General features: G+C 39.5%; 1 protein-coding gene across 10 annotated transcripts in view; it reads right to left on the bottom strand.

Moving 5' to 3' along the window:
* Positions 1-22,826, bottom strand: part of HERC1 (HECT and RLD domain containing E3 ubiquitin protein ligase family member 1) — a 234,589-nt gene that overhangs the window by 177,977 nt on the left and 33,786 nt on the right. For all 10 annotated transcript variants that reach the window (XM_050966953.1, XM_050966944.1, XM_050966945.1 and 7 more), the window contains exons 2-4: positions 4,406-5,361; positions 2,529-2,624; positions 1,850-2,044 (exon numbers count right to left, since the gene is read on the bottom strand). In XM_050966953.1, the coding sequence (XP_050822910.1) occupies positions 1,850-2,044; positions 2,529-2,624; positions 4,406-5,335 (1,221 nt within the window). In that variant the 5' untranslated portion in view covers positions 5,336-5,361. The remainder of the gene's footprint in view (positions 1-1,849; positions 2,045-2,528; positions 2,625-4,405; positions 5,362-22,826) is intronic.

Below are 22,826 nucleotides of genomic sequence, written 5' to 3'. Positions count from 1 at the left end.
TAATGGAACAGACTTACAGTAGGTTATGCTTCACTGTAACTGATGATGAATTGTCAGAGAATCATAGAATCATAGAATATCAGGGTTGGAAGGGACCTCGGGAGGTCATCTAGTCCAATCCCCTGCTCAAAGCAGGATCAATTCCCAACTAAATCATCCCAGCCAGGGCTTTGTCAAGCCTGACCTTAAAAACCTCTAAAGGAAGGAGATTCCACCACCTCCCTAAGTAACCCATTCCAGTGTTTCACCACTCTGAGTGAAAAAGTTTTTCCTAATATCCAACCTAAACCTTCCCCACTGCAACTTGAGACCATTATTCCTCGTTCTGTCATCAGGTACCACTGAGAACAGTCTGGATCCATCCTCTTTGGAATCCCCTTTCAGGTAGTTGAAAGCAGCTATCAAATCCCTCCTCATTCTTCTCTTCTGTAGACTAAACAATCCCAGTTCCCTCAGCCTCTCCTCATAAGTCACGTGCTCCAGCCCCCTAATCATTTTTGTTGCCCTCCGCTGGACTCTTTCCAATTTTTCCACATCCTTCTTGTAGTGTGGGGCCCAAAACTGGACACAGTACTCCAGATGAGGCGTCACCAATGTTGAACAGAGGGGAATGATCACATCCCTCGATCTGCCAGCAATGCCCCTACTTATACAGCCCAAAATGCCATTAGCCTTCTTGCAACAAGGGCACACTGTTGACTCATATCCAGCTTCTCGTCCCTAGATCCTTTTCTGCAGAACTGCTTCCTAGCCAATCGGTCTCTAGTCTGTCCTTTCTAATGCACTATTATGAATTCACTGAACATCAAAACGTGTAGTTCTATTAACAATACACAAAACACAGAAGAAATATGTATTTAAGGGAAATAAGACCAAGGATTAAATGTTCCTGGGTACAAGAAGATTACTTGGAGAGCACACAAAGGAATTTCTCCACACAAACCATGCAGCACCCAAAATATGTTCTGTATTTACTATATTATTTAAATAAACCACACACAAAACATACATTATGCTTTTGTATATTATGTTTGCTAGAAGTGTAGTTATGCTAATGCATAAGCCTGCCCTATTAGGGACTTGAACCTACTGTCCTTTGGCATATAAAAATTCCCATTGACTTCAACAGAATTAACTGCAGAATCTGGACCATAATCACATCTTTATCTTGTGATCAAAACAAGCTTTTACCTACATGAACACTGCAAAGCCAACATAGCAACAAAAGAACAAACTTTTCTATTTTGTGTCATGTATCAACAGAAGTGTTAACTAACTTGTGCCAGCAGAATCCATGACTGAAAACAGAAAGAACATACTGTAGACTGATTTTCAAAAAGCCAGTTGAGTTTGCTGTGCCAGCAGTTGGACAGGTCCTGCTTTGACTCTTAAACTAAGCAAATTTGATGTGAAAGTAATTGATGGAGAGTAAGTATTAATAGCTAGAACGTCTTTTGGTCTTTAGGGGCTTTTTTTTTTTTTTTTGGTTAAGAGTAAAGCAGAAAAAACCGTAGTAACCCAAAGAATAATAATCTTTTCAAACAGCTTTTATAATGAACTAGAAGATTTACTTATACACCTGTTCACAGTCATTCAGGAAAAAACAGATTCATGTTTAAGTGTTACTGTAGAGAACAATCATGTTTCTTCACAGACCCAAAAAGCATTAGGATATATTTCCAGATGTTTTTCTCTTTTCAAATATTAGGACTTGACAGTCAAAACTAATCACAAAAACTCTTTAGATCTTATATATTAAAGCATAAAAACTGGAAAAACTTCAAACATGATATGTACTTTAGTAGTAAACTAATAAGATGCATTAGATACCACTACAAAAATAACTCACAGTTTGTGCATCAGAAAAACTTGGTGCTAGTTTGGGCTGAAGTATTTTCTCTTGTGTTCCTTCTACCAGCTGGTGGCTGCTGTTACTACCCCAAACATATACTTCACAAGTCTCAGAAACAATGGGAGCATCACCAGTTTGTATACTGTCAGGGCTGGCACATGTTCTAGAATAGTCTGATGCCATTCGACAAACCTAATGCAATAAAATAAAATAAAAAACACTAATAAAGTAACTAAACAAGAATTTTAGTTAACTTTCAATGCATTTTCCTACTGGCCAACCAACAAGTGTATTCTTACATTCCCATCATTCTGATTAATTCAATTTTCTACCTAAAGCATAATACTGACTTTTAGCAATCATCTGGTGGTTAAAATGCAGGCCGGGGCGTCAAGAGATATATGGGTTGTATGCCCAGTCAGCCAACAGACTTGTTGCATTATGATCTTGGCCAAGTATCTTAGCTTCAGACTTCCTTCTGTAAAATGCCCCCCCCCCCCCATTTCACAGGATAGGTATGAAGCTTAATTCATAAAATGTTTGTAAAACATTTGGATATCCTTAGAAGGACCACAAAGTTAATAATTTCACTTTTAAAAAAATTTGAGCTAAACAAATAAGTGAATTGTATTTTGCACGGTTTCACTCTAAACTCAAGGTTCATTAAAAGACATACCTCCTCAAACAAACACAAAGCTGCCTCATAGAGAGAGCATAAACCATCAGGTGTTCTAGTTGGTTCCCTCCACTGACTTCGATCAGCAGATGATCCCTACAATTTAATAAACATTGGTGATGTTGTCAGAAAGAGATAAGTACACACAGCAATGGCCCATTATACAACATATTCTTGATACATTTATTCTTCTAGTTGTGCAGTGAAATCAAATTTGTTTTTGGAAATCAGTCTATAATCAAAATATTTTTTTTATTTTGAATAACTAAACAACAACATGGGAAATATAATATATTCATAAGATTTTTAATTTTTAATTAACCACTCCAAAAATACTGGTGAGTTAATTCTTAAGTTTGAGTTCTGATGTCCTTAATATTGTTTTAAAGTAGTGGTTTGTGTGCATTTTTAAGGTGAATGCTTTTTCTCTTAAACCACAGATCACTCCCACTATTATTTTTGTGTGATGCAAATCATCCAATGGTTTCAATGATGTTTTTATATTTAATCAAAAAAACAAGTTAGACACATTAGACAGCTTCAATTCTATATAAGCAGCGGTTTTTTATGCAAACGCTGGTCTTTCACTAGTGCATTTGTAGCACATAACTAGGGTCTGAAAGACAAGCACTACAATAAGCATTTTAAAGCATCTGGTTTGATTCAGAACCTGATGCAAGTCCTCCTAAATAAAGCACTAGTCCCTAATAAATCCTTGGGTCAGCTCACCTCCTTTCAACATAGAGCTGACACAACCTGTAAAATACCCAACTGACCAATTGTATTACAGACGCTCCCCGGGTTACGCAAGACTTGACTTACGCAAATTCACACTTAAGGAAAACGTTCCATAAGCCAGAAAAGGATTTTTGAGTTGCAGAAATTTTTGCGTAACATACGAGTATAAGTTTGCCTTACGCAAAATTTGATTTATGCAAGGCTTTCCAGAATGGAACGACTGCGTAAGTTGGGGGACGTCTGTACTGTGCATATACAATAGTGATTTTCTGCAGTACATTTACTGGCTTAATGCTGTGCAAAAAAAAAAATTCTCCCATTCCTTTAATCTTTTTCAAAATAGGTTTAATAATTTAGGTTTCTTAGCAGAAGGGCGGGAAGAGGCTTTTGTTTTTCAGTTTAGGAGAAAAATCTGCCCCCATTTGAGTTTGTGCATAGTAAACTTATGCCCGATAGATTTTTGATTGCACATCCCCCTGAGATTTCAAGACTTTGAAGAATATTCCATTGGGGAAAGAAACCTCCCTCTGGAAGTGCCAACAGCACAATTAAATTTACAAGAATCTCAACGATTTCACTCTTGTTTAGAACTTACACAACAGCTTGTAAATTTTGCTGTTTCTCCCAAAGGTACAAGCAGCAGAGTTCTGGGTTAATCAGGAGGGTGGGGATGTCACATGCTACACAAGTTTCAACAGTGAACCAAGCATATTACACAACTTTTAACACTAAGGGAATCCAATAGAAAGCAAACTTAAAACCCAGTTTTGTACTTTTTACTATATTTATTTTGGAATAAAATGTGTTCGCAAGTGGATAAGACCAGTACGTTCTTGATACTCTGTACAGTCACACCAGAAGTGTCAGATATTTTTGTTTGGTTGGCTTTTTTAAGGGGCTGAGGGCGGCAAGCAACAAGACATTCAAACAAGATGTTAATGAATATACTCTATCCAATTTTTAACCTCTTCAAAGCAATTATACTACTACTTAAAATGCATATATATTCCATTCAGGTTCTGAGGTGATATGTTTAGATTCAAATTGGTAAGAATTTATTTAAAGTTGTTAATTAAATGACAATGAAAGATTTAACCAAAATAAAACTCAAATTCCAAATAGAAGGCTTAGATACATACCAAGGATCTCCGCATCTGTGTTAATATATTCATAAAACAGTCAAAACTGATCATTCCTTCTTGACTTTGCACCATTTTGTTTTTCTCCATTGCATTTACTACTGCTGATGCTCCTAGAGCCATCTCTATCCATTCAAGAAGGTATCTCAGAGAACCACGCTGGGCAGCTAAACCAAGAAGCAACTCAGATGCTAGCCTACGACCTAAAGTATCTGCCCCAGAGTTAGGAATAGTTACTCCTTTAAGAAATGTCGTTACTTGTGATAAACAGTCAAGTCCCATTGGTGGAATTTTACTTTCATTTGCTAGAGATAAGGGTGGCAAAGAGCTCACAACTTCTATTGCAGTATGAATGACATCATTGCAAAGACTGAGGCCAGGTCCTGAAGCAGGCATCATCCAACTTTGTCTTAGTAGTGCAAATAGCAAGCTTAGTCCAGTCCGGACTCCCATTTCTATTAGAGCATCTGTACTTGACCTGGGACGCTCACTGATAGAATGGACATCTGTTGATCCAGAACTGCTTTCTGGAGAATGCTGCTGCTGTTTCACCTTGCCTTTATCATGATATTTATTAGAAAGTGCATAAAAGACACGCTGCAACACAAGCAAACGTTTTCGAAGTGCTCCAGCAAATGGAGAATCTGAACACACCATCTTAGCCAGTGCCAGCTGGCTGCTAAGAAGGGCATCCAAGTAGTGGTCCTGTTCATCACTGGATAAGGATTCACGTTCAAAATCTGGTAACTGAGGTCCTTTGAGGCACAGAACCTGTTGGGGCAAGGGCACTACTTCCTTATTGCTTACTAATTTAGAATACAGGACAGAAACTCCCTCCCTAGTGGCAATAGATTCACTGTCCTCTGTGATCCAGGAACTGTTTAGATGTTCAAGCCATTTCAGCTTCACTGGTGGCACCATAGCTGCCATCTTTGTTTATTCTTCTGCCATTAGTCCTAGAAATGCAAAAAAGAAGATTTATAGGCATACGCAAAACCATCCTTATTACTCGTTCCTCCAATTAAAAACCAATCCATTTTTAAATTGTATACACACACACACATATATATAAATAAGGGGCTAGGGATTTCCATTTGTTTGTGCCTACATTCAGGCACTTCTACCCAAGTTCAGCTACCTAAATAGCTGTCAGAGTTCCTACCAATTGCAATGCAAAAACAGATAGAAATTCTGCAGGCTAATTTTGATCCTCATTTGAAAATACACATCAATAACTCCCTAACAAAAAGGCATTATGGTAGAAATCTGCAAAAAAAATTAAATGCCAGAATCTCCATTATAACTCAAGTTACTATTCACTCTTACAACAAATTTAATCCAAATACTGTAGAGTCAAAGTAATTAACCCCCTCTAAGACAAATATGTCCCCATTTTACATAAACAAAAACTGAAGCAAGGTGAGGTTCTATGAATTGCATGGGATCATACACAAACTCTGTGCTACATTCACAACACCATTCTGCCTCTGAAAATGTATACTGTGGGGATAAAGAATGAAAATGAAAACATTTAATGCACAAGAAGTTTTTATATCATAATCCAATATATAGAAGCACACACTATTAATGACAATTGTATTAAATTTCCCCCAAAACACAAAACTTCCCAATTCTTTAAACCTTTGACATTCTTGAAATTAAGTAGTATCAATAAACAGGGTAGTTAGTAGTGGCAACATCCACTACTACAATGTAGGAACAGACTTGAGGACATCCCTAATAGTCTATGCCACAACAAAGGGTCTGATCCTGCAAACATACATGTGCTTAAACTTTACTATTAAGAGCAGTCCCACTACAAGTAACAGTCCCCTTTCAGAATGGGAATCTGGGCATCATTGCAAAAACGATGTTTTCAAAATGGCTCTGAATACATTAGTAAGGGTCAGCAAGGAGCTGTTTCATCATATTTGCAGACTTAGGCTACAGCAGAGCTTACAGTTCTACTAGCTGTGCCACTGCAGCAATGCTAGTGCAGATGCTCTAAGCCGATGAGAGAGAGCTCTGCCATTAACATAATTATTCCAACCCCTGCAAGCAGCAATAGCTATGTTGGTAGAAGCAGCTCTCCTGCCGACAGAGCACTGGCCACACCACCAGTTAGGTGGATGTAACTTACATTGCTGAGGGAGATGGCTTACTCACACCCTGAGTGACATGTAATTTACACTGATGTAAGCTGTAGTGTGTACATACAATCAGGGCTGGCTCTAGCATTTTTGCTGCCCCAAACAGCAAAAAAAGATCGCGACTGGTGGCAGCTCTAGCGCCACTTCATTCTATGGCGGAAATTCGGCAGCAGGTCCTTCGCTCCGAGAGTGAGTGACAGCCCTGTTGCCAAATTGCTGGATGTGCCACCCCCCTCTTCATTGGCTGCCCCAGGCACCTGCTTGCTACGCTGGTGCCTGGAGCCAGCCCTGCATACAATCCACAGAATAAGGCTATTTTTTATTTTATCAGTAGCACCTCTGGGGTATTAGATGGGCACATTACTGGATTCATTACTTTAAATACAATTAAATATTCAAATAAATTCGTACTACATGCAATTCTGTGCTTCCTCCCCCCCCACACACCTTTTGTGCGCATGAAAACTTTCACACTAACTCCCTAAAGACACACATAACTGCCTCAAAGGACTCTTGTCAAAAGGAACAAATACCAAACAACCCAAGCAGCTACAAAAATTTAGTCACATTTGTTCCGTACTCATCTTTTCAGGTGCAGGAAGTGACCTGGAACTCAGAGATAAGTTTTATCACTCGAAAGAGTACTAAACACACCCACTGGCTGCCACCTGCCTGACAAGCAGAGGAGGAATTACCTGTGGGTCTGCACTGATGGCAGCTAAGTCAGAGAAAATATATACTGCCCCACTCAGTCCCTTTTTATTTTACTGTTTTTGTTGTAGATTCTCAAAAAACTACTATAATAATTACTGCCATGAAAGATGCATCCTCTGCTCCATGTGTTCCAGCCTTCTCTCAGGCTCTCTCTCCCTCACACACACTCTACTAGTATTCCAGCCTTCTCTCTCTCTCACACACACCCCCACGCCAGAGTTTCCATCAGGATTGCATTTGGGTCTTTTGGGCGGAGGAATCTTAATGTAAATATAGTAACATGCAGCAAAGAATCCTGTGGCACCTTATAGACTAACAGACGTTTTGGAGCATGAGCTTTCGTGGGTGAATACCCACTTCCTCAGATGCAGTATTCACCCACGAAAGCTCATGCTCCAAAACGTCTGTTAGTCTATAAGGTGCCACAGGATTCTTTGCTGCTTTTACAGATCCAGACTAACACGGCTACCCCTCTGATACAGTAACATGGTGCTTTTATGTGATGTTATGAGTATAATATAATATCTCATTGAAAGGTGACAGAGCCAGAAAGAGTTATTTAACTCACCTCACCGACTGGACTGACCTGACCCATGGGTGAACCTTAAGAACTGGTTAGCAAGATATGTAAATGAATAGAGCTTTGAAATGCAAGTCTGCATTGTTAGAGGTAGAAGGGAAGGAGTTTGCTCAGGTCTTGTGATGTAAGCAAATAAGTCTTGTCTATTGCTATAGTTTTAATTCAAAGATCAAAAAAGGAATATTAGCATTTAAGATGATACTTGAGTGAAATAGTATTATTGTCTATGTGTCTCTTTGAAGGTTGTGGCAACCTGTATCTGAACTGTTTAATGAATAAATTACTCTTGCTAACTGCCAGGATGTTTGGGAGAAGTAGTTAAGCCTATTGTTTTCTCAGGCCAAAAGGCTGCTGGAAATGTATAAGAAGCCTGGGACACGATCCTTCTTCATCTCAGATCTGCTTTGGGTTTCAAGAAGGGGAAACCTTAAGCCACAAGGATTGAGATCCCCAGTCACTGACTGGAGTCACCCTGAATATGGACATTGAATTATAACCTATGGACTATTTCTAAAAGGACTTTTGGTAACTACAAGCTTACCTCTACTATGTATCTGAACCTCAAGAATTGAATTCAAGTCTGTATGTGTATTAATCTTTTAACCAACACTCTCTCTCTTTTCTTTTCTAATAAATTTTAGCTTAGTTAATAAGAATTGGCTGTAGCGTGTATTGTGGGTAAGATCTAAGTGATAATTGAACCTGGATATGTGGCTGATCCTTTAGGATTGGAAGAACCTTTTCTTTTATATGATGAAGTAAGATTTTTAGGAATCATCATCATATCTGATAGGTGTGTCTGGATGGAGACCTGAGGCTGGGCACTTTAAGGGAACTGTGTGGTTTGGACTTCTAAGTAACCAGTGAGGTACTATAGAAGCTGTTTTGTGCTGGCTTGGTAAATCTAAGTATTGGAATAACCACCAGCGTTTGGGGTTTGTCTGCCCCGTTTTGTTTGCAGTTCACCCTGATTGAGTGACCTCAGCTGGCTCCCATGGGCAGCACCGTCACAACCCACACCAGAGTTTCCATCAGGATTGCATTTGGGTCTTTTGGAGGGAGGAATCTTAATGTAAATACAGTAACATGGTGCTTTTTATTTGTAACTCTAGAGACTTCCTCCTATCTAACTTCCCTCTTCAGCACAGCAGAACTAAAGAAAAGTAAAGTAATTTCATATTAGATAATATAACATTTATCACTTGTTTATTGTTCCTCTAAACATAAGCCATTGCTATTTCACACACAGCATAACTGCACATCTTTAATGGACAGGCTAAATGAAATTAGAGAGCTTGATGAGTGAAAACAGGTTCCTGAATTTGTGAACATGTGAATGCAAAATTGTCTGAATTCAAATGTATTTGAAAGAAGGCCCAGCTCCTTCTTTCTAAGCATACTTTCTAGATGTTGGCATAGAAAGTACGCTTATTAAGTTTGCGGACAATACCAAACTGGAAGGGATTGCAACTGCTTTGGAGGACAGGGTCAAAATTCAAAATGATCTGAACAAATTGGAGAAATGGTCTGAGGTAAACAGGACGAAGTTCAATAAAGATAAATGCAAAGTGCTCCACTTAGGAAGGAACAATCAGTTTCACACATACAGAATGGGAAGAGACTGTCTAGGAAGGAGTATGGCAGAAAGAGATCTAGGGGTCATAGTGGACCACAAGCTTAATATGAGTCAACAGTGTGATACTGTTGCAAAAAAAGCAAACATGATTCTGGGATGCATTAACAGGTGTGTTGTAAACAACACACGAGCAGTCATTCTTCTGCTTTACTCTGCGCTGGTTAGGCCTCAACTGGAGTATTGTGTCTAGTTCTGGGCACCGCATTTCAAGAAAGATGTGGAGAAATTGGAGAGGGTCCAGAGAAGAGCAACAACAATGATTAAAGGTCTTGAGAACATGACCTATGAAGGAAGGCTGAAGGAATTGGGTTTGTTTAGTTCGGAAAAGAGAAGACTGAGAGGGGACATGATAGCAGTTTTCAGGTATCTAAAAGGGTGTCATCAGGAGGAGGGAGAAAACTTGTTCTCCTGAGCCTCCAATGATAGAACAAGAAGCAATGGGCTTAAACTGCAGCAAGGGAGATTTAGGTTGGACATTAGGAAAAAGTTCCTAACTGTCAGGGTAGTTAAACACTGGAATAGATTGCCTAGGGAAGTTGTGGAATCTCCATCTCTGGAGATATTTAAGAGTAGGTTAGATAAATGTCTATTAGGGATGGTCTAGACAGTATTTGGTCCTGCCACGAGGGCAGGGGACTGGACTCGATGACCTCTCGAGATCCCTTCCGGTCCTAGAGTCTATGAGTCTATTAGATTATCTTCATACCAAAATGCTAACAGCAGAGCATTAACAATCTTCAGATAAAAGTGTGCACTACAAAGCAGGTCTACTATATTCCCTATAAAATAGTAAGATTCTAGAAAGATTTAATAAGGAAAATACAAATGAGTCCTTATTAGATTGCTGTTCTCTCATCCAACACATCAGCAATCACAGGAAGGCCAAAATATATTTTTGGAATCTGGGAATATCTTGTTATCAATAGCACACACTTCCCATGAAAGGCTCATATTCTACAAACCAGTATCCAAACAAAATCCCAAAACTAATGGCACCAGCACTCACAGAAGGGGTTGAGGCAATGATCTCTAATGGACTCAAAGGTCATGATATATAAGAGTATTCAAGCAGTAAGTGGTTCAATCCAGTTATTTTAATATCCATGAGCGATATGGTACGACATGCTTTTGCATTACATTTCAGAACAGGTCAACAAACTGACTAAGCACCTTGAGTAGACCAGGCAGAGGACAGCCCTAGATCCTAGTGAGGGTTACCAGCTGGTGCATTCAGTATTTAAAATTTAAACTCTCTTTCAGAAACTCACAGCTATTCTCCATTGTACAAACATTCCAATTTGCACAGTGCTTTGGTCACATTCTAGTGGCTCATAGAAGTTTGTACTAATTTGTCAATTGCACAGTCGATGACATCTACAGCGAGTCACAGCAGGAGTACCTAATCCATCTGCAGACTGAACTAAAGAAAAATCTGCCTAGTTGTCCTAAACACAGAGTATGTTTGGCTGTAACATTATACAAAAGTGCCTGCAGTGCATACTAGTAGTGAGTGAACTACAGGTGGATGGAGTTAATGTCATCAACCAGACACCAGCCCCAAAGATAAAGCAGATGATCAAAGTTTTCCTTAGGCATGTGGGTTGGTCTAGATGATTTATCCTGCACTTTGGCATTACTGGGGGTCTGTTAAATTTGGACAGAGAAGTAAAGGCTAATAAAGTGAAGAGGGATCAAAGGATTTTCACACACTGCCTGTGTGATGATCATTATTTAAACAAGATTTTAACAGCCAAATCCAGAACCAAACTGATACCTCAGTAATAAGATGTGGAGTAGTGCCCAGGCGAAGAACAGTCAGTCACTTTTCTCCGCTGAAAGTTGTTCCCTTCAGGATATCAAGTACTGTATGCTCTGGGCAATTATAAATGTTTGGCAATTAGGAGTGAGCTAGAAAGCTAAAAGCGTTATCTCCTCAAATAAAAACTCATCCTAAGGATAAACTAGAGGATACTACAATGGGATCACTTGATGAAGGAAAAGAATGCCAGTCTTAGCACATGGTCTCTTTATTTTCCATCAACCTCATAAATGAAAGGCAGGAGCAGACCCTGACAATCTGGGAGTACGCCTAGACTGGACCACAGATTTGACAACCCAAGCAATGCAAAGGTAGTAAAGTACATGGGAATTTTTGAGGGGCTAAGGGCATTTCAGGCCTCATTATTAGTTGTTTTGTATCTCCTATTTTCAACCCCCCACATTCCTTTGAACTTTGAGAACAGGAAAGATGGATCAAGAGGTGCACATACTACCTGCTTTTTCTAATCATATTCCCTTTTCTTGTTGGGGTTGAAAACTTACTAGCTCTCTGTCAGAGGCACGGATTACACAATTCAAAATGAAGGCAAAGGCTTTTTTAAAAGTGAGCCCTTCTCACAGGAGTGGTTAATTAGAAATAAAGCAAGGGCCCTATGTGCACTGTTCCAGCTAGGAGTGCAGTCAGGCCAGTTGAGCTCTCGAGAAGAAAGATGCGTAGAGCAACTGTGCTTCAAGATTTTTTTTATAAATAAATAAAACACCACATGCAGCACACCTGCACTGTTTTTCTTTATTATCCTGTTATTTTTATTCATTCACTTGCATTTTAGTCACATTTTGTTATTTTGTGTTTTGCAGCGTAAAGCTGGATTAAGGCCTCTATCATCCTCCACTCCTTATAAAGCAGTGAGCCAGATTCTTTAATTCTTCACTATTACCTGCCTACCACAAGAGAAATTTTTGTCCAAACATAAAAGTTACATAGAATGTAAAATACGTCATTTTTTAAAAGAAACCAGAAGTAAAAAAAAAGGCAGCCACTGCACATGTATTTCTGTGTCACTAAAATCACTATGGGGGTTCAACACATGCACAGCAAACTGGTAAAAAAAAAATTTTCAAATGTTCGTTTTGGTCCATTCTTTTGCTCTGTTTATAAGTACAGTGTACTTCTAAATTTTTTGGCTTATCAGAAATGACAATATTTGCTTTAGATGGATAAAATTAAGATGCCTCCTCCATAATGTCTGGGTAGGTGAATAAAGAGCCATCTTCAAACCCGACTTCAATCCTGCAAGGGACTACAGAGATACAGCATGAATTTATACCAGGCTTTAGGCTTCATTCAGAGAAGGCCTGATTTGTAAAACTACAAATATTGACAAGAGACTTAGAGGAAACATTCAGGCTCTAGAGACAAAAATACTGATCTTGAAAAATTCTCAACAGGAAAGTATAAATACTATAGTTAATGGGGCTAATCTTGAACTCTAAATTTGAATGAAATAAACATTGAAAAAAGTTATACAAAAACAAAACTTTAGATAGAAAGAATGCATCGGGGTACATCCATGTCCCTATCCCTCCCCCCAATAATATAATATAATAAATAAATAACCAACCCACCACAGGAGCAAGTTTCACAGCCTAGGTCAACTGACTTGGACTTGAGTGGCTCGCACTACAGGTCTACAAATAGCAGTATAGGTTTTCCCACTCAGGCTGGATCCCAGGCTCTGAGACCCACACAAGGTTTCAGAGGCCAGTCTTCAGCCCAAGCAGGAACTATTTTGAGCCCTGTAGCATAAGCCCCTCAAGCCCAAGTCAGTTGATCCAGGCTCTGAGACTTGCTGCCAGGGGGGTTGGCTGATTGTTCCCTAGAAAGACAACTGATCCAGGGCTCCAATTTCCTAAAAATGTTTTTAGGTCTGATGATCTGTTACTTCAAATTAACGATGAAGTCTAATATGAAAAGAAATTTTCAAAACACTGCTATTCTTGTAAAACGTGTGTCATGTCAAAGGAGTAATAAATACGCTTCAGACTGGGATTTCTTTTAGAGTTCCCGCAAAGGTTCACACCATGTTCTGCAGAACAGGCTCAGTACAATGTATCTGACTTCATGCTGATGGGACCACTTCTTAAAAGAAAGTGGTTTGGTCTGCACCACTTAAGTTCTTAGTTTTCCTTATGAGATTTGCTGTAATGAGTGTTGTCCATCTCACAAAAACTATGATCTACATTACACAAAATAGACTCAGAAACCAAATCATTAACCATAGACAATTCAATAGAGACTTTGAATGGTAAGTAATTTCTAGTTACTTGTGCCAAATTTTAATGATTAAAAAAATTCATCGAATTGCAAGAATAAAAAAATAAACTGCATGATTAATTGCACTGTTAAACAATAGAATATCATTTATTTAAATATTGTGGATGTTTTCTACACTTCCAAATATATTGATTTCAATTATAACAGAATACAAAGTGTACAGTGCTCACTTTATATTCATTTTTTATTACAAGTATTTGCACTGTAAAAAACACAAAATAGTATTTTTCAATTCAACTAATTAATACAAGTACTGTAGTACAATCTCTATCAAAGTTGAATTTACAAATGTAGAATTATGCACAAAAAACTGCATTGAAAAATAAAGCAATGTAAAATTTTAGAGCCTGCATTTCCACTTAGTCCTACTTCTTGTTCAGCCAATCGCTCGGACAAACAAGTTTGGTAACATTTGCAGGAGATAATGCTACCCACTTCTTGTTTACAATGTCACCTGAAAGTGAGAACTGGCCTTCTCATGGCACTGTAGTAACTGGCGTAGCAATATATTTATGTGCCAGATGCACTAAAGATTCATATGTCCCTTCATGCTTCAACCACCATTCCAGGGCACATGTATCCATGCTGATGAAGGGTTCTGATCGATAACGATCCAAAGCGGTGAGGACTGCACATGTTCAATTTCATTATATGAGTCAGATGCCACAAGCAGAAGGCTGAGTTTCTTTTTTGATGGTTCAGATTCTGTAGTTTCCGCATCCAAGTGTTGCTCTTTTAAGACTTCTGAAAGTATGTTCCAGACCTCATCCCTCTCATATTTTGGAAGGCACTTCAGATTCTTAAATGATGGGTCATGTGCTGTAGCTATCTTTAGAAATCTCACACTGGTACCTTCTTTGCTTTTGTCAAACCTGCAGTGAGAGTGTTCTTAAAATAAACATGTGCTGGGACATCATCAGAGACTGCTATAACATGAAATATAGGGAAGAATGCAGGTAAAACAGAGCAGGGGACATACAATTCTCCCCCAAGGAGTTCAGTCACAAATTTAATGCATGCATTATTTTTTTAACAAGCATCATCAGCATGGAAGCATGTCCTCTGGAATGGTGGCCGAAGCATGAAGGGGCATACGAATCTTTAGCATATCTGGCACGTAAATACCTTGCAATGTCAACCACAAAAGTGCCATGCAAATACCTGTTCTCACTTTCTGGTGACACTGTAAATATGAAGAGGGCAGCATAATCACCTGTAAATGTAAACTTGTTTGTCTTAGTGATTGGCTGAACAAAAAGTAGGACTGAGTGAACCTGTAGGCTCTGAAGTTTTACATTATCTTGTTTTTGAGTGCAGTTGTGTAACAAAAAAAACCGAACTAATCTACATTTGTAAGTCGCACTTTAAAATAAAGAGATTGCTCTACAGTACTTATATGAGGTGAACTGAAAAATACTATTTCTTTTGTTTATCATTTTTACAGTGCAAATATTTGTAATCAAAAATATACACTGATTTCAATTACAACACAATACAATATATATGAAAATGTAGAAAAAATCCAAAATATTTAATACACTTCAATTGGTATTCTATTACTTAACAATATGATTAAAATGTGATTAATTTTTTTAATCAGAACTAGTTAATTGCATGAGTTAACTGCGATTAATCGACAGCCCTACATTTAACAATATTATGAATTCACAGAGTAAATTAATAAAGTATTTTGAATTGCATCAGGGGCAGGTGTTTGTGTCCAGTGGTAATTTAAGTCCGGAATTAGGTTTAAGTTTTTTTCTAGACAGATGAATTACATGGAAGAAAGGTACTCTATGCCAGCAATTACAAGGTGCTTAATAGCTACAAGGACTGTTTTTTGTTTGTGTAATTATGTAACTCAAGGGTTCTCAACCTGGGGGTCGGGACGCCCCCAGAGGGTCGCAAGGTATTACATGTGGGGTTGCGAGCGGTCAGCCTCCAGCCCAAACTCCACTTTGCATCCAGCATTATAATGGTGTTAAATACATTAAAAAGTGTTTTTAATTTATAAAGGAGTGTTCGCACTCAGGGGCTTGCTATGTGAAAGGGGTCACCAGTACAAAAGTTTGAGAACCACTGATGTAGCTGATTACCTTTATCATTCCTTAGAAGAGTCCTATTTCATTTGCCATGTTCTTAACAACTGAGACAGGTAAAGTGATGGGAACTGTAAGCACAGGGCTACTCCTGCTCTTGTGCTGATATCTTATTGAAAAAAGGCTTCTGAAAAGAGGTGGGAGTTGCACTGCGCTCTGAAGAAGTCATCTTTATTGCATCCTAATTTCTGCTGAAAGGTCTCCCCCAACAGCCTTATTTTCAGCCCCAATGAACCTCGTCTGGATAAACTCAGTTGCAGCACAGTCATTGTTCACAATATTCTTCGAGTGATGCAGAGAAGTGGTCTTAAGTATATCCATCCCATGAAATTATTATGAGTAACAGAACCTTCTTTTGGGTATAACACTCAATGGAAAAACAATGTAGCAGTGTGTGTTTGCACTACCATTTCCATGTAAGGGATGGTCTCTGATTTTGGTACTAGTTGCAGCTTCTGTGAGGCTGCTACTGTCATAAACAGATAGCTAAGGGTTAATGTCTCTTTCACCTGAAGCACCTGACCAGAGGACCAATCAGGAAACCGGATTTTTTCAACTTTGGGTGGAGGGAATTGTGTGTCTGAGTCTTTTGTCTGCCTGCTTTCTCTGAGCTTTGGAGAAGTAGTTTCTACTTTCTAGTCTTCTGTTTCTAAGTGTAAGGACAAAGAGATCAGATAGTAAGTTATATGGTTTCTTTTCTTTGGTATTTGCATGAATATAAGTGCTGGAGTGCTTTGATTTGTATTCTTTTTGAATAAGGCTGTTTATTCAATATTCTTTTAAGCAATTGACCCTGTATTGTATCATCTTAATACAGAGAGATCATTGGTATGTATTTTTCTTTCTTTTTTTATATAAAGCTTTCTTTTAAGACCTGTTGGAGTTTTTCTTTACTTCAGGGAAATTGAGTCTGTACTCACCAGGGAATTGGTGGGAGGAAGAAATCAAGGGGAGATCTGTGTGTTGGATTGCTAGCCTGATTTTGCATTCCCTCTGGGGGAATAGGAAAGTACTTTTTGTTTCCAGGACTGGGAACAGAGAGGGGGGAAGGGAAAAAGGATTATTTCCCTTTGTTGTGAGACTCAAGGGATTTGGGTCTTGGGGTCCCCAGGGAAGGTTTTTCAGGGGGACCAGAGTGCCCCAAAACACTCTAATTTTTTGGGTGGTGGCAGCAGGTACCAGGTCCAAGCTAGTAACTAAGCTTGGAGGTTTTCATGCTAACCCCCATATTTTGGACGCTAAGGTCCAAATCTGGGACTAAGGTTATGACAGCTACTGAGAGTCTTAAGTAGAGAGCACTGCAGTAGTCCAACCTCAAGTGTCAGAACCATCAACAGTCAGTTCTTTGATCATAAGGAGCAGGCAGAATTTTCTTGACATTTGGGATGGTTTACAGACCATTCTTGGCCACTGCTACAATCTGATCAGGCTGGTGTAAGGCTGAATTCAAGTGACTGAGATTGCAGCCCTCTCTAATAGCTATGGTATGGACACCCTCCCATGAGGCAACAAACGTGGACCTAACTATATCAAAAGATTTTCATATAAATACGTGGTCAACTCTGACTTCTTTAAGTTATTTACAACTTATCTGTTATTCATCCAGACACTAGAGAAGTTGGTCAACTACACTGTCTGCCTCAGAGGTGAAAGCTACACAGCTGTGTCATCTGAATACTGACATTTGAGTCTACAGCTTCTCATGTCCCTGGGTTATCTTTTTATAGATGTTTCATTTTGTGGGGGAATGGGGCAGGGAATCAATCTGAAACATAGGTGAGATGTCTTGGCAAATCAGCTGCTCTATCGTGACTCTAGAAAGAAAGAATGAAACTATTATAGGACAATTTGTCAATTCCCACAAGAGCCAGCAAACAGTCTTATAGCAGCAGACAGATCCAATACTGATGTTTTATCACTTCCCATGGTTATGAAGTCATCTACTAATGTGACTGGTGCAGATTCTGTACTCTAGCCAGATCTTAAAACTATTGGGTGAGGACCAGCAGAGGTAAGATGTGGCTTGTTGCTGTCTTCTTGATCAACTTACCCAAGAAAGCAAGCTCTGAAACCAGCTAAAAGTCAGATTACTGAAGTTCAATAAAAAACATTTTGTTTAATATTGGCTGGGCTACACCATATTTCAAGGATTCTACAAGATCTTGACATCTTCTGTGAGAAGTAGCTACAGGCATTTGTAATATAGCATAAAAGGTGTTCAAGAGACTAATAATCCTTCCTCCTTTTAGGGCATCCTGACCAGTAAATTTTAAAATTTTAGGATTATAAAGTGTACTATTTCATGTTTCCTGGAGTCTTGTCTGTATTTAATTAAACTGGATAAAGCACTCAAGAGACCACTGTAGAGAGAAATCATTCAAATCTGCAGATACAATTTAATGGAGAGCTACAAAGTGAAACAAGACAAAACAGTAAGTAGACCAGGAAATTGAAGGTTAGAACTCCTGGGTTCTGTTGCCAAATATGTTATATATTTGCTGTGTGGCCTTCAGCAAATGTCTGGGTTGTTGTTTATATGTAATCTAAATAACAGGGATATTAAGACAATGTTTGTCAAAGTACTTTGACAATGTTGAATGAGATCTGTACTCCAAGAACAGAAGTATTTTAACAAGAACCAATAAAAGATCTTGTAGTTATGATTGCAAAAAAGGAATTACCTTTACAACCCCCTTCTTTGGCCCATTTTTACATGCTTTTAACTTTCACCTTTTGGGTTTCAGTGAGAAAAATCCCTTCAGCTACTTCAGTTATAGCTAAATAATAAAAAAAATGATTTCCACTGTAAAATCATTAACCAACCAGTTTAAGTAACTAGGAGCACAGCAAATATTTTAATTGTGGACATAGACAGCCCCTGTTGGTTAGGATTTAACCAGGATAGTTGATTATTATTTGGTGACAAGAAAATTTCCTTAAGGCTACAGATTCACACAGCAAGATGATTCAAAGAGTTTTGTTATTTCAATCTTACACAATATGCCTATTTTAAACACTAGGTGCATGAATAGTTCCGTCATTGAAGCAAAATTCAGGTTGACTCAATGTCAACATAAAAAGACAGGCCGCAAAACCCAAAATCCTCCCTGTCCAGCACAGTAACTTAGACAAGCCAAAACAAATAGCAAAGATTTGCTACCTAACAGTTAGGCTTTATCAGGACTGGAGTGAAGTTAAGAGGAATAAATTCCAAAGTCAAGGACACTCCCCTTACAACACTCTGCCCCTTGCCAAAGGCACACAGGAGCCTACTGATAGAAGGTTTACTTTGAGGGAATAAAGGTGACAGGACCCAGTTCGTGTTGACTGCTGCCTTCTGAGGCAGCTTTTTAATCCTGGTTCCAGGAGTAGGAAGTGGAGTACTGGAATGAATTAGGAGTCAACAAATTTATACTTGCTCCCTGAACCCTATCTGGGCCAGTTTCACTGCAGTAGAGTTTAAATAAGCTGATTAGAATAGTTTCTCCGTTCTGAACAATGTTTCCCAGACTGATCAAGGCTTCAACACTGTGCCCCTTCCCAGAAAGCTTGTGTCCAATTTGTCAATCAAATTTTGTAAGAGGCCACTCTTCACCCTCCTCTGACTCTATACCATTACAGTGATCATTGGACCTAAAAATCAGAAGAACTGTAGCACGGAAATGCCCATTCTTTCCCATTCCTACATCTTCCCTCTGCTTAACAGTGACACACCACAATGGCTCCTAGATGGCTTGGAGGACACCATTGGCTTTAATCTTTTGCTAGGAATGTTAGCACAGATAAGACTTCTAGAACCTCTACACCAGGGCCTCATGGTAGGGAGGAAGGGAAGATAAGTAGAAGATTCTGTAAAACCATGGCAGTATAACCGCCATGGAGGTCGTGTCTTGCCTGCTCCAAAAATTCTCCAAACAGTTTTTCGCCATTAAAATGGGACAGCTACTATGCTTTGTTTCGAACTATGTCTGCCAAGTTCTGACACACAGATTGCCAAAAAGTTTTGGAGAATCATGCTAAAGCAAAGCCAGCCTAGATGCTTTTCGTATGGGCTCATGACCTCCCCTAGGCTCACTGCTTTTTGAATGGGTCTTTGACAAACATGTCCCCTTCCATATAGGTAGGGTAGACTTTGACTGCTACTGCTATGTAGATCGGAGGCAGAGGTTCCCAAACTCATGATGCTTTTTGATAGTTAGAATGCACATTTTTGAGGTGACATTGGACCCGAAAAAAACTTTACTCTTTTCCCTTCAGCTTTGGGACTCCTAGAAAAATATATATTATCTGATGTTCAAATTCATGGAGGATGTGTGTGGACCTCTGTCCCGTCAAGTGAGGAAAATACATCCCTGTTGTCTTTAAAGGGGCACAAAAGAAGCCGTACTTGAATGATAATTGCAGGACAGCACTACCTAAATCTGCACTCAACCTGGAAGAACACACTAGGGAATAGTGAGTGGCAAACGTGGATAGTTTCACATAGTTGCTCTAGATACGTTAAATGGAAGTGTTCCCCAAAATAGGCAGAAACATCTGCCTGATTCCACTGTAGCTAGGATGATCTTTCCTACCTAACTCATAAGTGCTTATTCAGTCAGACCCATTTGAATAAACTCTGTGTTGATATAAGTTGCCCCCAATTCTGTCAGTGAAAGTCAGGAATAGCCTAGATGTATTCCTGAATAATTATAGTCCATCAAAATAAAATGACAATGTTCTCACTACATCTAGTGTGTGAAGCTTTGCTTCACCAGGTTAGCAAAAGGCTTAGGAAAGAAAATTGGCTGGTGAATGGCCTGATTTATATGGAATTCTGAGACCACCTGAGGCAGGAACTTAGGGTGAGGTCTAAGGATAACTCTGATATTGTGAAACACTTTCACTAGAAAACCAGGCATAACAGCTTGAATCTCTCCTAGCTGATGGACTCCTATTGAGCATACTGCTTTAGGGTTGGAAATAGTCCAGGACTGAATAAACTGGTGCTATCAGAGGAGAAAATTGGTGCTGATAAGATAGAAAATCTCTTCCTTCTAGCTTTGCAAGGCCGCCTTCATGAATTTTTCCTGCTCTGGAGTAGAATGTTCTGAACAGACTCTTCCAGTGGAGGTCACCCAGCCAGCATCCAGGCTGTCAGGTGTGAAGATGTTGGGTCCAGATGGAGAATCTGGCAATTGTCCTGGGAGATTAATTTGGGAGAACGGGAAGGAGATCAGTAGCTGTGTTGATAGGGTTCATCAGATCTAAGTTCCAGAACTACCTGGCCCATTCTGGGGCCATCATGGTCATTCACCCTGTGTCTTGCCTTATTTTCCTCAGGACCCTATAAATCATGGAGATCAGAAGAAAGGCATATATCAATCCCAGTGTCCAAGGGATGAGCAAACAGTCTGTCAGAGTCTGGGCTTATGCTAAATGTCTGACATTTGTTTGCAGCTAACTACAAAATCCACCTCTGGGAATATGTATTTGTAGAAAATCCTCTGTATGCCTGAGTTGTTGAGGGACCACTTGTGGTTTTCACAGAAGCCCCTGCTAAGCTAGTCTGCCAAGGTCTGCCGAAAACTGAGCAGCTATAGAGCTACTGGCAAGATCTGATGTAGGATACACCACTTCTGCAGACATGGCCACCTGACAAAGTGGGAATAATCTTGTACTCTTCCTTTCTCTTGATGTACCTGCATTGTTGTGGGGTTGTCTGTCAATACCTGAATTGATGATCCCTAAAGGAGAGACAGGAAAGCATTGTATTAGAGATGGATGGCTATGAGCACAACAAGATTTATGTGCAAGCAGGCTTCCTGAGGAGACCACAGTCCCTGAATTTTCAGTTGATCCAGATTTCAGTTGACCCTAAGTGGAGGCATCAGTTACCAACATCTCTGTAAGCAGAGATGGGAAAAAGGAAGCTTTGTTGCACACCAGAAGTGGTTCTGTCCTCCACATCTTGTGGGCCTTGACCATCATGTCCACCCAGTATCTGCTGGGTAACTACACTGATTTTGACTTCCCTTACCTGGATCCAAGATGAAGTCTGGCATGCTATGTGTCACAAGTACATATAGCCATGTATCCCAGAAGTCTAGGACACGTCCTCACCAGTGTTCTTTGCTGGTCTCAAAATTGACTGATAAGGTCAAACACTGTCTGAAATCTTTGCTGTGGAAGGTAGGTCCTTGTTAACACTATGAACTCTATGCTGAGATGGAATATGCATGGATTTCTCTCTACTGACTTTCAGACCTTGTGAGGCAAAGTGCTTCAGGAGTGTGTGTACTGAACTGGTCACCTGTTGTGGTGATCTTCCTCAAATTAGCCAGTAGTCTACGTAAAAATATACCTGGATTCTTCATCTCCTTGGATGAGCTACCACTACCGACAGACACCTCATGAAAATCCTTGAAGCTATAGAAAGCCCATCCTATCAGGAAACTCAACTATTTCCTGTAATCCAGATATATGGAGACATGAAAACAAGCATCTTGCAGGTGGAGAACTGCAAACCAGTCCATAGGCTCTAATAAAGTCAATACTGAAGTTACTGTCACTATTCTTCAGAATCTTGTGAGAAGTGTCCCGGAAAAGTGACAGGGAAAAGGGGAGGGAGTTGGAATAGGATATCCTTGCTCATGATCCTGAGGCAACACAAGCTCAAGTAATCCCAGCCAAAACTTAAAAATAAAAAGGGACGCCAAAAAAATTGTTTTAGAGGGGGACGGAAAGAAGTGGTATAGAACAGAATACTTTGGGGGGAATTCTGTGCCCAATATTTTAAAATTCTACAAACTTTTGCATATTTTATTTGTCAAAACAACACTATATAATGAAGACAGTTTCAATTACTTTGGTAATTTATTTCAAAAAACCTGTCAGCAGGTATGTCTGTAACCATACAGACATGCACAAAAATTCTCCCAGGAATAGAGAATTAAAGAAATCGCTACAACAACTCAGTTCCTGTTTCTCTGCCCCCTGCCCTCTCAGAGCCCTGCCATGCCCCGCCCCCCAAACAGACACCCACACCCCTTCCCACCCAGAATCAGCAACGGGTCCTCCAAGGTCAGACACCCACACCCCTACCCTCCAGAGCCCAGCTGCAGGCTCCCCCAGCCCAGACACCTGTAT

Source organism: Gopherus flavomarginatus, chromosome 9 (genome assembly GCF_025201925.1).
Source record: "Gopherus flavomarginatus isolate rGopFla2 chromosome 9, rGopFla2.mat.asm, whole genome shotgun sequence".
NCBI lineage: Eukaryota > Metazoa > Chordata > Testudines > Testudinidae > Gopherus > Gopherus flavomarginatus.
Note: the sequence above shows the minus strand (reverse complement) of the source record. Positions and strands in the feature narration are given on the sequence as shown.